The 14,329-nt window shown below is 47.6% G+C and overlaps 1 protein-coding gene across 1 annotated transcript in view; it reads left to right on the plus strand.

Moving 5' to 3' along the window:
• Window positions 1-14,329, plus strand: part of Vps35l (VPS35 endosomal protein sorting factor like) — a 107,119-nt gene that overhangs the window by 34,058 nt on the left and 58,732 nt on the right. Inside the window, exons 13-17 of the mRNA XM_075972016.1 lie at window positions 2,106-2,183; window positions 2,572-2,694; window positions 11,627-11,673; window positions 12,924-13,035; window positions 13,950-14,066. Coding sequence (XP_075828131.1) covers window positions 2,106-2,183; window positions 2,572-2,694; window positions 11,627-11,673; window positions 12,924-13,035; window positions 13,950-14,066 — 477 coding nt within the window. The remainder of the gene's footprint in view (window positions 1-2,105; window positions 2,184-2,571; window positions 2,695-11,626; window positions 11,674-12,923; window positions 13,036-13,949; window positions 14,067-14,329) is intronic.

The raw sequence follows: 14,329 nt of genomic DNA on the forward strand, positions 1-14,329 counted from the left end.
CACTCCTGGGAACTCAACTCTGGGACTAATGGCTAGGAAGGATCATCCCTAAACATAACCTAGTGGGCTGTTGCAGAAGCAGAGGGAATGAGTAGGTGGGGGGTGGAGGAGCCGCCAGCAGCTCCCTGTGCTACCCCAGGGCTGGACTGGGGCCAGGCAGCAGCTTCAAGAGCCAGACTGACTCCTAAACTGCGGCCTTGGCTTGATGAGAAGAGAGAGGGGGAAAAAAAGAAGAAAAGAACAAAAGCAGTGAGTGGGTGAGCCTGAAGTGTTTACCAGGGGAGAGGCAGAGTAGCCCTTCCTCCAGCCCTCCAGCTGTGGCCCCTGCAGCTGCTCTCAACTGCCTGCCCTCTGGGCAGCCCTCTCTGTCCTCTGATGTAGAGTCCCTAGACATCTAAGGTATCACATAGAGGGGCAGACAACAGACTCAGAACCGGTGGAGCTGGTTGTTAGCTAGGTGGCCATCCTTGGAAATACTCTGTGGCCTTTCAGCTGTTCTGGGAATTTAACCCTCTGGTGAGTCTCACACCCAAAGGGTGGTGGTTGATACCATCAGAACAGCGTCCTTTTGGGAACCACTGGCCTGGTAACTGGGAGAATTCTGTTCCGGCTGGAGGAGCCCAGGCAGCAGCTTCCTGTAGGAAGTCTTATCTTTGGCTGGCCAGTGGTTTAGAACTGAGCTTGGTGTACCAGTTATGACATCCAAATGCTTATTCCTAGCTGAGGTGCATACCTTCACTTACCTCTGACCCCAGCGCTCTGAGTGCCCATAGGGGAGAGTTTTTGTTTGTTTTTGTTTTGTTTTGCTAGATTGTATTCAAAAAGCACTCTTTCTCCTCTGCCCTAGGTACCTTGCTTCAAACTTTAAAACTCACGCTGTTTTTAAAGTACTGCTCTCTGGAGCTGCTAATGATGGCTGATGGCTATTTATTTATTTATTTATTTATTTATTTAGAGACAGGATCTCACTACGTAGCCTTGACTGGCCTGGAACTCCACCTGCCCCTGCTTCCGGAGGGCTGGGATTAAAGATGTAAGCCACTATGCCTGCCCTGGACGATGGCTTTAAAAAATAATTGCTGTTGTATTCTCTTAGTGTGGGAGGGCATGCCATGAGGTCGGTCTTCTCTCTGCTACTTGGGCTCCAGGATTGTACTCGGAATGTTAGTTTTGGCAGCAGGCGCTTTTGTCTACTGAACCATCTCACCGGACAGGCCATGGCGTTTGTTAGCTTCATGCCTGTCATATTAAAATTCTGTAAGACACATTTAAAAGTGTGTCTTTTTTCATGTTTGCCTAATAAAGAATGTGTCTGCGCTGCTGTCAGCAATGACGTGGTAACTGAGTGTCTTTGGCTCCCTAAGCTTTGGGGGTTAAGGAGGATGCTGAAGTCGAACCCAGGGCCTTGTATGTACTGAGCATGGGACCACCACCCTGCTACTCCTTGCCTATATCTTAATCTTGCTTCATCTACTAAACATATCCATGAGTGTTGACCATCTTGTGTGTTAAAAGAGAAGATTGTTTTCGTCGTCTTGAGAGCACGGCCTCCTTTGTGCTGTATTGATTTGTTCTCTGGTGGTTTCTTCAGAAATACATTCATTGCCCTGGAGGGAACTCAAAGTTGATCCCAAATGTCATTTTTCGTTAAAAATAGCGTCTGTGGTTTTTCTTATAAAATTAATGCATGTTTATTGAGCGGGAAAATAGATAAGCAGAATGATGTAGGCTTTTCCTCTAAATGTGTATGTGTATGCATGCATGTGTATTTATGTGTGTGTGCGCGCGCACGCGCTCACGCCTGTGTGTGCGTGCTGTGTTGCTGGGAATTGAATACTAGGACCCTTTACATGTTCAGCTCTACTGCTGAGCTATATCCTAGCTCCTTTGTTTTCTGTTTTCAAAGTGGTACTGTAGCTAGATGTGTGGCACACATTTGTAATTCCAGCACTTTAGAGACCGAGGCAGGAGGACTGGGTGCAAGGCCAGTCATGGCATAGAGACAGCCTGGGTTGAAAAGAAAAAAAGTACGATAAGGCAGGCACATCATCTTATTTGCGCCTGGCTCTTTGCTGCTAAGATGGTTTCGCTTTGTTTGGTTGCAGGTGGGGATGGAAGTGGCCCCGCACCTCAAGGAAAGCCTCAACAAGAACTTCTTTGACTTCCTGCTTACATTTAAACAGGTAGGAGAGCACCGCATAGCAGCTCATTGAACTGACTTTGGTGGGAGCAGATTCACAAGACCGAGTGGGCTCGTCAAGCTGAGGATCCTTGCAGCTGGCCAGATGTGCAGAGTGGCACGGGTGTCTGCAGGGGACCATGCCCTGTAGTGGATGGAGGGAGAGCTGACACACAGTTATGAAGCCTTACTGCCTGGCATGGGTTACTTCTGCCTGTACAACACTCCTCCAGAGCTGCTCTGCCGGGTGGCATGGGAAACTCGCTGTGTATTTTGTTTTTAAATACACAGAGGAAGCAGGCTGTCCATCGTATCCATCCATGCACCTCCAAGCCAGCCTGGTGTGTGTGAGTGACTCCCCTCCTTTCTGATATCCTTTTGGTCTCCTGTAGATTCACGGAGACACGGTCCAGAACCAGCTGGTGGCCCAGGGTGTGGAGCTGTTGTCCTATCTCCCTCTGTACTCGCCCGCCATGGGTTGGATCTTTCAGTGTGTCTCCTACCACGCCCCTGAGGTAAGGCCAGTGGGGGTACCCCTGGGGAGCAGGGCTGACTCCCCTTCTCCATGGTGTGAGACCCTGCTCAGTGTGTAATATTCCCAGGGTCCGTTTCTGGCAGCTTCAGTAATGTCTGTGCCAGCTGCCTTTCTGGAGAGCTCAGCTGAATGGGTGGTTGGTTCTATGCCGATTGCCTTTCTAGATTGTGTCCTTTCTTGCACTGGAAGGAGAAGAGCCACTCGGAGAGGCTACATTCTTATGGCTGGAAAGTGGCGACCAGAGGGAAACCTTTGAGATCCTCCTGCAGGGTGGGGGACGTTTCTCCTCTGCCCCATTTGTGTCTGTCACAGTTTTGTGAGGCCTGTGTAGCAGGTAGCACTGTCCTATTTCATGCAAGGGCAAGTAGACCTTTCCTTATTGCTTGCGTAATGCTTCCTCCTTTTCCTCACCCCCCACTTTTCTCTTCTGAGTGATATACTCTCAGGAATTAAGCTGGTAACAGAAATAGGATTTTTTTTCTTCCCGGTGGTTCTCAGAGCGTGCTGACATGACTGTGGTAGATGAAGCTTTCCTGGCCTGCCTCTTGGTGGTCGAGAGGAAAAGGCAGCTTGCTGTAAACTGCAGTGTGGGGAAAGCTGTTCAGAGTCAGGGGCCTGTTTCCCAGCAACAGGCAACAAAAAGAGCAGGCTTCTGACTGAGCAGTGCTGCTTTCATGGGTTGATCCTGGAGAGATAAACGACGAGCATTTAACATGAACACATAGATATGTTCATGTAGTTATAATGGTGCAAAACTGGAAGTAGCTACCAGGGCTCTGACTGAATTCTTGTGTGTGCATTCACTGGAAGGGTGCAGGGTCCTTTGAAAGACTTGACCCCGTGAGTGCCTGTCTGTCCTGGCGTAAGGCCGTTCCCAGTACGTAGCTGAGCAGAAGCAGTAGCTCTACTCACTGCTGTGTGGGTGGTCAGCCATGGAGTAGCCTAGTGCTGGAATAAGGGCTTTGGTGCTGGGGTAATTGGGTCTGTCCTCGACTCTGTGACCTTGTCATGGGACAGTGGGTGCCTGATGACTCACTCCTCGTTACTGAGAATACTGTGTCTTTATCTGTGACAATCCCTGTTCTCTAGCGTGTGGCCAGACTAAACCAGGACGGTGTTTTTACTGTGGAGTGGGTATCCCACATACAGCCCTATGTTCAGTGGGGGTCTTGCTTTGTAGCCCAGGCTAACCTCAAACTCATTATCCTCCTGCCTTAGTCTCTTGATTGCTGGGATTACAGTGTACACCTTCATACCTGGATCGCTTTGAGACCATCTTAACTGAATTCCCTTTGCCCTGTGTGTAGTTTTACTTTTTGGAATCTAAAGTATAGGGGGGGGGGGGGAAAGACTTGCTATATTTTAGGTGGGGATTGTTTTAATCATTTTGTAAGCCAATTTCATGTCCAAATGGAAGGTAATTTGAAGAGCTTCTAGGTGCTATGTGGTCTTTAGCAACCACATGTTGTCCCCTCCTGGGGGAAAATGTGCCACAAACTTGATTGTGAAAACAGAACCCCTCAGCCTTCCTCTGAATGATTCAAACTACAAGAAGGGGTAGTGTGCTGGAAATGAGAACGCTTTTTTTTTCTTATTTTAATGAAAGGCAAAATCAGATGAAGAAATGCAGGGAGGGTGTCCCAAGATGCCCTTGCGTTTATTTGAACCATCAGAAGTCTCAGAGGAGTCAGGCTGGGAATAGAACCTTCTGTGGGGAGTACCGCTCTAGGAAAGCATCCTGCAGTAGGAGAAGTGACTGGAAAATTAGGTCACCTGAATAATGATAAACTGTGTTCTTGGGGCACTTAGATGAGGGACTTGCAGTATCTTGTTAAAAAAAAAAGTTAATAATTTCCAAACAGTAGATGAAATGCTGTCAGTAAGGAAGGTGGAGTTGAAGGGATGGTGACAGTTTGGTGCTAAGAGCTCTTGGATAGCTGGAACGAGGCGAGGGAAGGCCAGAGAGTGTGTCTCTAGCCAGTCTTCCAAATAGAATGTTGAAAAGTTGGGCCACAGCAGTTGGTCTGTACAGCTCAGGCAGCTGCGAGGGAAGGGACAGATGTTAGCTGCATCTGATGTATAAAGTTGCAAATTGTAATCGAAATCCACAGCCAGATGTGTTGGCAGGCCTGTAATCCTAGCGTTTGGGAAGTGAGGCAGGAGGATCATAGTTGAGCCTAGTCTGGGCTACATAGGAGGACCCTGTCTCAATAATAATAATAATAATAATAATAATAATAATAATAATAATAATAATAATAATAATAATAATAATAATAATAATAGAAATTAAAATCTAGAAAGGGTGATTATCCAGGAGGTTTTCCCCTATTATGGTTTATAGGTGGGATTTTTCTTCCTTTCTACAGCTGAGACTGTAGTAAGTGAAAGATTGCCGCTTCATTTCAGGTACCCCAAGCTTAGACAAGGGTAGCTGTTGTACACAGCTCGCCATGGGTGATGGGAATAAGTGCCTTGAGAAACTATGTGTTGCTGTTTGATGAAGTGGGGGGTTGGAGGAGGCCTGTGGTGATTCTCAGAGTCATATGGTCCACGGCTGAGTTGCCCAGCAGCTTGTCGATGGTGAAGGCAGAAAGGACAGTGCAGCTCCGGGCTCTCCCTGGAGGCAGACAGTAGGACCGGGTTAACCTTTCTCTAAGGGCTGTGGCTCTGGGGACCGTGATGAGGGTGGTCCTGGCAGAGCTCGTGTGAGCCAATGGAAACCTGAGCTGGCTTGAAGACCCGGGACAGCTGGGAGGGGACCTGTGTGAATAGGTAGGCTAGGTGCACGGTAAGGGTCCGGGAATACTTGAGAAGAGGAAAAAATCTGGCCAGCTGGAGTGCCCGGCATGGCCAGGGTTAGGCCAGGTTCCACCATCCTGAGAAGAGGGAGCCTGCGGGGCTTTGGAAAGGCAAACGGTCTGAAGAGAGGAGTGTCCTGAGGAATGCAGATGGCAGAGACATACCAGCTTGGGTGAGGGAGGGTTGCTGTGCAAAGACAGGAGGAGGGGTGGGTAAGTGTGAGTAAACATCCTGAAACTTAGAGAAAATTTAGACAAGGCGAAAGAAAGATGGCCACCCAAAATCTTGCCATCTGTCAATTGTCAATGTTCTATCTTGGGTGCTTTCACGCTCTGAGTGTGTGTGTGTGTGTGTGTGTGTGTGAGAGAGAGAGAGAGAGAGAGAGAGAGAGAGAGAGAGAGAGAGAGAGAGAGAGAGAGAGAGAGGGAGAGAGGGAGAGAGAGAGAGAGAGATCTTTTCCTGTAGGTGAGTCACTTTCCTATTTAATCTCTGAAGCTTTTCCCTCCCAGGCCATCAGTCATGTCTAGAGGTGTGTGGAAGTCCATGCGACCTTGTGGAGTAGGGAGCTGAGTCACAGACAACGTGAGACTGTCACACAGCTACTTCTTTGTCGAGGCCCGTGACACACCATCTCTGAGGGGTTTACTCTGCTTGAATTATCCAAAGTCTTCCATGTGCTCTTATTGTCCTGGTCTGACAGTTGAGGCAGCCATGACTGAGAATGTCGTACATATCACACAGCTGGAAAGAGTCGGTGTGTGGTGCTGACTCCAAAGGTAGCAGGTGTCTTTCAGCTTGTCCCCTCTGGGTGCCTTCTGCTAACCGCTGCACCTGAGGTGAATGTAAGCCCTGACAGATGATGCAAGGGACTTTGTACTCCAGTGTGCTTCCTGGAGACAACTCCTTAGACACTGTCAACACAGGGCAGGCAGGTGACACCTGCCTGTAATCCCAATCCTTTGTACTCCAGTGTGCTTCCTGGAGACTGCTCCTTATACACTGTCAACACAGGGCAGGCGGGGTGACACCTGCCTATAATCCCAATCCTTTGTACTCCAGTGTGCTTCCTGGAGACTGCTCCTTAGACACTGTCAACACAGGGCAGGCAGGTGACACCTGCCTGTAATCCCAATCCTTTGTATGCCAGTGTGCTCCCTGGAGACTGCTCCTTAGACACTGAAAAACACAGGGCAGGCGGGGTGACACGTGCCTGTAATCCTAATCCTTGGGAGATTGAGGCAGGAGGGTCACCTCAACTTTGAGGCCTGCCAGGGCTACATAATGAATCTGAGGTAGAGGCCAGCCTCGTCTACATACCAAGACCCTATTTCAAAAATGGGAAAGTACAGGACCAGTGTGCTAGACTCAGTGGGTAAAGACACTTGCCATACAAACCTGTGACCTAAGTTCCATTCCCAGAACCCACATAAACGTAAAAGGAGAAACTGAATCTCTAAAGTTGTCTCCAACCTCCACACACGCCCCACAATGTATGCATACATGCGCTCACTCTCATAGCAATCCTAACAGAAAATGACAATAACAACACGAATCTAGAGTGATGGCTTAGCAGGTGAGAGTCCTGCTGTGTGAACACAAGGACCCAACATCAAATACCTAGTGTCCAAAAGTTGCCTGGACATCCTGGTACCTGCACATTCCCCTGTAACTCTAGTGCTGTTTGGGGTACAGAAGGGGATGGCTGAGATTTGCTGCTCACTGGTAGAACTCCAGGTTCCGTGAGAGACCCCATCCCAAAGGAACAAAGCAGCGAGCAAGAGGAGGACAACCAGTATCATCTTCCAGCCTAGCGTGTGCATGAGCCTGCACACCACACACACACACACACACACGCATGCACGCACGCACGCACGCACACACACGCACGCACGCACCCTCTTCATATACACAGAAGTGCAAGGTGAGGCTAACATCACAAATGTCTAATATCTAAGGTTCTGCACACAGTTATGTTCTATTTGCTTATTAGAAAAAAAAATCCCAGTGAAGAGAAACAACAGGAAAAATGGAAGAAAAACTGACCATCAGTTAGGGTCAGTTTGAAAACCATCTGCTTGTGATGTGACTGTTCAGCCATTAAAGTGATGGCCTTGTGTGCCATAGAAGCAGGGAGGGTTGTCCTTGATTCTTGAGTAGACAGGGTCATTTGCAGTCCAGCGTGAATAGGATTGTCCTGTTTCTGTAAAAAACAAAACAGACTTCTATAATAGTAACTGATATAATAGTGAATACTGATATTCACAAAGGTGAAGTTCTAGAAAGATCAACACCCAAATATTAATTATGATTAGAAGAGGAGGAGTCACACATTCCTAGATGCATATTGATAAGTCTGGATGCATCTTGTAGCTAGCTATCTCTTGTAGTGTTTATAAAAACAACAAAGTGTGTGGATAATGAAATGTGGGAGCAAGAATAGTACTAGGAGTATACAGAAAGTCTGACTCCCAGTGCCTACCTTCTGCACTGCAGGATCTGTTGGGTGTGGATGCGATGTATGCCGAGGGCTTCAGGGGGTTAGCCGGGCCACAAGTCTGTTACAACTTCAGCTGTTACAACTTGAACTGTTGGTCCTCTTGTCCTTGTGAAAGACCAGAAAAGAGATGAAATAAATAAAATTATCCTCGTGTGGATTTGCCTGCTTGTGTAATGCTTGTCACCCTGGGCACTTACAGATGTGCTTTATTTTGTATGACAGCCCCATTCATATGTTTTTCGAGACAAGGTTTCTTGGTGTAGCTTTGGAGCCTGTCCTGGTAATCACTCTGTAGACCACGATGGCCTCGACTCACAGAGATCCGCCTGCCATTGCCTCCCGAGTGCTGGGATTAAAAGCTTGTGCCATCACTGCCAGGCTCCCTCCATATCTTCTTGAAGACATTTTTGATGCATTCTTGTGTGTGTTGCATTGTGTGTGATGTATATACTTGTTAGTGTAGATATATGCACGTGTGAGTAGAAGCCAGAGGTAGATGCCAGGTATTTTCTTCAGTTGCTTTCCACCTTTATTTTAGTTATTTATTGACTTGATTTTTGAAATAAGGTTTCTCTGGATAGCCTCATTTGTCTTGGAACTCACTCTGTAGACCAGGCTGGGCTCAAACTCATAGAGATCTGCCTGTCTGCCTCCTGAGTGGTAGGATTAAAGGCGTGCTTCACTAACACCCACCACCTTTATTCTTCTAATTACATTTTTAATTTTTTTTTGTTATTGTATGGGTTGGGGAAGGGTGTTACATGTACCACGGTGAACATGTGGAGGTCAGAGGACAGCTCTGGGGAGCGGATGCTCTGTTCCCACCTTGATACCTTGCCTGTTCTGAGTCGTGAACCCAGGTCTCCAGGCTTGTGCAATAACAGCCTTTACTTGGTGAACTGTTTTGCTAGCCTTCTACCTTTCTTTTAGAGACAAGGTCTCTCACTAAACCTAAAGTTCATTGTTTAGACTGGACTGGCTGGCTGGTGAGCTTCAGGGCTCCTGTCTTCATTCCCTCGCCCCCAAATCTGATATATAAACCATCTTGCCTGGATTCTTCTTGGCTTTTGAAGATCCAATCTCAGGACTTTTTTGTGCTGTTGAAGCAGGTGTGTCCCTGGCTGAGCCATCTTTCCATTTCCTAAAATGATATCAGAAAACAAACAAAAGAAAAACAGGTTATTTTCCCTTTAGACAGGCATTTTCCTCAGTTCATCTTTTCAGAAGTGTTAAGTGGCTCAGGCATGCTGGCCTAGCACTCGAGCGGTTGAATCAGGAAAATTAAGGGTTGGAGACCAGCCTGGGTTATGTAGCAAGTTTCAAGTCAATCTGGGCTACACATCAAGACTCTGTCCAAAAACCTGAAAATGGCCAACACATTACTATATATGTGCACGCTTGCATGTGTATGGTGTATACATGTGCATGTGTGCATATGGAAGAACGGCACTCAGGAAAGCATGCGTCCTGTCTGTCCTCCTCCCTGCCTTCTCCCCTGCGCCCCAGTCATTGTTCCGTGTGTTAAGGTTGCTCCTTCAGTAGGGTTTGCATTTGTGTTTGGAGTATCACACTTGTATGGGATTTCCCTTTCTCAGCTTTTCCGAGATAACACTTGGGGTTAGTTGTCAAGAGTGACTTTCTAAGTAGTGTGTCTCGAGTGGGTCAGGAAGCCATTGTGACAGCTTCTTAGCAGCAGCAGGGATTCTTCTGGCTGTAAGGAGCAGACAGTTGACAAGCCTGGATGACAGATATCATCAGTATGTCCTTCAGCAGCAAGGCATTCTGGGCCAGTCATCTTCCATCTGTCTTTCTGTTCTGCAGCCTCCTGCTAGGAGTGAGGTGTCTGCAGCCACTCCTACGCCTGTGTCACAATTAAATTGTTTTTCAAAGCCCTTAGAAGACCCCCCCCCCCGTCTCAGCAGCTAGAAATGGAACACATGGCCAACTTTAAACTCACAAGGAAAAGCTAAGAGAGGCTGCAGAGCTTTGGTTGAGTATTTGTTAGGCGCCACAGGCCCTCCAGGGAGAGAGCACATCCTGGCAGACCTGAGCAGCCGACAGTTACTGTCTCACCACTCTGGAGGCTTGAAGACCAAGGTCAAGGTGCTAGCAGAGCTGGTCTCTGGTGAGGCCGCCCTCCCTCCCTTCTCCATGTGCAGATGGCTGCCTCCTCCCGTGTCATTCCCTGTGTGCACACATCACCCTGCGCTCTCTACCTTCCTTCTGAAGCTGCCAGTCCTTTTGGATGGGGTCCCACACTGATGACCTCACTTAACCTTAGTACTTCCTCAAAGGCCCTGCATACAGTCTCACTGGAATTTAGGGTTTCTATGTGTAAATTTGGGGGCAGGGCATGACATAACAGGATCCAGTGTGATGAGGGACAGAGTCCAGAATCTGAAAAAGGCACTGACAATTGCTTTGACTTCAGGGTTAGATTTCAACACAAACCTCGTTTCCACTCCTTAGGAGGAAGCACTGGCCATATCTCGCTTAGCCCATGTGTACAGGGGTCTGTTTTTCCCAGACCTCCAGCCCTGGGGCAAAGCATGCAGAAGAAAGGACAGTTATTCAGATACCCGGTCAAGTATTCAGCGTCTAGACCGCTGACATTAGTCCTTCTGTCTTACGCTTGACCTTGTCTATAACTATACAAAACCATTCCCAAACCACTGCCCTAAAGACTACTTCTTGTATTGATTTTTCAAAGCAAAACAGAAAACCCAGGAGCTCTTTTGAAGACATGTCATTACCTTAAGATGGCTCCAAAGCCCTCTGTAGTGTACAGCAGTATAGCAGTCTCCTTCGGGTGGAAGGACATGCTTGGAACTTAGGAAAGGGCACATGGTAAGGAATGTACCTCCAGCACAGTGGGGTCACTGCTGACCCTGGTGCCTGGCTGTGTGACCTTGGCTAAAATCTGGCCACAGCTCAGTTTCCTGTCTGTGAAATGGGAGAATCACAATGCATCTGGGTAGGAGAGATGAGACCCACGAGAACAAGCTTCTCTGTGATTAGTGGGCACTGAGTTGTGGCCTGGCATTTATTGATCTCTTTTTGACTGCATTACTGAGCAAGCCACAGGCTCTTTGACAAATGAGTAAGAGTGTCGTAGAAACTTAAGAACTTTCCTCCTTGTTCATGCCTGGGAGCTGGAGGTGCATCGTTCTGTAGTGGCACTGGGTAGGATGCTGCCACCATGTCTAATTCGGTATCTCACCAAGGTCTCGCCAGCAGTGGCTGGAGAGACTGAGCCTGACCCTGGACTCTCCTGATGCCTGGCCCCAGCTCTTTGTTGCTGTTGTTGTTAGTTTTTTGAGACAAGAGTTTCTCTGTGTTGTAGCCCTGGCTGTCCTGGAACTCACTCTGTAGACCAGTCTGTCCTCGAACTCACAGAGATCCGCCTGCCTCTGCCTCCCGAGTGCTGGGATTAAAGGCGTGCGCCACCACCACTTGTTTTACTTTCTTACCCTTCTCATCCTTGCCAAGCAGAGGGCTGTGGGAATTTACATTATGTAAATCGGATGCTGTTCAAAGTATGACATTTTGAAAATCTCTTAGAGATGTTGCTTTGTATCCTCTGAGTTGACACTTTTCCTCTTAAACTTTCTAGGCTTTGCTGACGGAGATGATGGAGAGATGTAAAAAACTAGGCAACAAGTAAGTACTTATAAGATTCATATAGGCACCTGCTTGAAATTGCAGTCAGTGGCTCTGTGTGTGTGTGTAATGTGTATATGTATGTCTGAGTTCATGCACAGAGGCAGGGGGCCGTGTTAGGTGTCTTTCTCCATGGTGCTCCACCTTATTTTTGAGGCAGGGTCTCTCATGAACCTGGAGCTTTCTGATTCAGTTAGACTGGTTGGCCAGTGAGCACAGGTATCTTTCTTTCTCTGCCTGTCCAGCAGTGGGTTCACAGGTGTTCCCCATCACAGCCAGGTCTTTATGTGGTGCTGGAAATTTGAATCCAGGCCCTCATATCTGTGCAGTACGCACTTTACCCACGGAACTCTCTCCTTGCCCATCGTTTGCTTCTATTTAATCTTCTGAGCTTCCACCGTTAACATGGGTGAGAGCAAGCATAGGGGTTTGTTAGACTGTGTGGACGTTCAGAACAACACATTAGAATTGCCTGGTCTCAGACCGCAGCTCTGTTGTAACTTAGCTTTGTGATCTTGGCACACTAACCTAACTACCCTGCCCCTCAGTCTTCCCCCTCTGCAAAATGGGGGTGATACTAATAGCCCTTTCTGAATGGGGCTTGGTAAGTGGTAGGGCCAGAATACACTTGGTTTCTTGCCTCCTGCCTCTGAGGTTCCCTTTACTACTTTCTTGGTGACAAATACGTATACATCTGGAGTGGGTTTTGATCTTCCTCAAGTACCTAAAATTTAGGGTCTCTCTCATAAGAAATTCCTCATATAAAAGAAACACATTTATAGCAAGGACTCATGGTGTTATGAATATTCAGTTTTGTTAGTGCATGAGCCTATGAAGGCTTACGTCTACTCAAGTGGGTTATCTGTAGATGATTTTCCTGTCCATCTATCTAGTTCATTCCACCGTTGTCAAGTCAAATATGCCGGGCGTCCTGTGGCAGCCTCTAGGGAATGCCCCTTACTATGTCTGCTGTTTTGATTGTTTTTTCTTCCTTATAACCTTTCATTAAAAGCTGTCAATCATCCTTCTTGGTAGGCAGTGTACACCCTAGCATTAAATCTGGCTTGCAAGCCAGGTACAGTGACAATTATTCATAATCCCAGAATTTGAGGAGTAGAGATGGGAGGGTTGTATGTTCCATGCCAGCCTAGGCTACGTAAAAAGACAAACAAAAGTAAATAGACAAATAAATAAAGGAAAGACGTGTATCCTGAGGAGGCTGTGAGTGACTGGGCATCTGTGTCTTTCAGTGCTTTGCTCTTGAACTCCGTGATGTCAGCTTTCAGGGCTGAGTTCATTGCCACCAGGTCTATGGACTTCATTGGCATGATCAAAGAGTGCAACGAGTCTGGCTTCCCCAAGGTAGGCTCTTGATTCACTGTATATTGGGAGAAGAGACAATGGTGTCTGCCTGATTGCTCTGGAGTCAGGTGTGGGGGCAGTGCAGGCTAGAGGAGACAGCTGAAGGCTCTGTTTCCAAAGGGTGTGACAGGAGATGGTTGAGATTGGGATCCCTGATGCCACAGAACTGCTCTGCATAGGGCCTTGAATGATGAACCTGTGAATGGACTCGCCGTGGAGTGTTTAGGAAAGATGTGGTCACACTTCTTTAAAATATATTTGCTGTTGGGCTATGGAGGTGCTTGGTCAGTAAAGTACTTGTATAAGCATGAAGGCCTGAATTTGATGCCCACATAAAAAGCCAGGAATGGTAGCACATGCTTGTAGTCCCAGTGCTGGGGGCGGGTGGAGACAGGCAGAGCCTGGGGCTCTCTGACCAGTCAGTCCACCTAAGTGGTGGTTCCCAGGTCCCAGTAAGAGCCTGTCTCAAAAGCCAAGGTGGACGGCTCCTGAGGAACAACATTCATGTTTCACTCTGGCCTCTTCGTGCACACACACACACACAGACGCACACTCACATGCACGCACACGCACACATTCTCTCTCCATCCCCCAATTAATGAAAACCACCTCCAGTAATACGTGTGATCTGCAAATTCGGCCACCCATGGCCAGTTCACTTTTGGGTGTGTACTGGGAACTGAGCTCCGGCTTTCGCACGGGCTAAGCGCATACTCTACCTGAGATGCTTAGCGGTGGGCGTCAGCTCCATGAGTTCTCAGAGCTGTTTGGGTGGATCTCTAAAACTTCAGAAAAAGTCTTAGGAAGATTCCCCTGGAGACAGATGAAATGCTGGAGCCTTTTCTTAATCTTTCAAGCCTCGGGTTATTTTGACTTCAAATCTCTAGGAACATAACCGTTTTCTACTTTCTCAGCATCTCCTTTTCCATTCACTGGGACTGAACTTGGCCTTGGCTGATCCTCCTGAGAATGATCGACTTCAGATTCTCAATGAAGCTTGGAAAGTCATCACTAAGTTGAAGAATCCTCAGGTGAGTGCCCGTTTAGACCTAAGATCCACTAATTTTTGTAGAAGTATTACAATGTACGCTTAAGTTTTTTATAAATGTGTTCGGGTGTTTTGCCTGCATGTATGTCTGTATACTATCTGTGAGCAGTGACCATGGTCCCCTGGAACTATAGTTATGGGTGCTGGGAATCAAACCTGGGTTCTCTGCAAGAGCAACAAGTGTTCTTAACTGCCAAGCCACCTCTCCAGCTCCATACATTTTGCTTTACAGATGGTTGTGAGCCA

Source organism: Microtus pennsylvanicus, chromosome 5 (genome assembly GCF_037038515.1).
Source record: "Microtus pennsylvanicus isolate mMicPen1 chromosome 5, mMicPen1.hap1, whole genome shotgun sequence".
Classification (NCBI taxonomy): Eukaryota; Metazoa; Chordata; class Mammalia; order Rodentia; family Cricetidae; genus Microtus; species Microtus pennsylvanicus.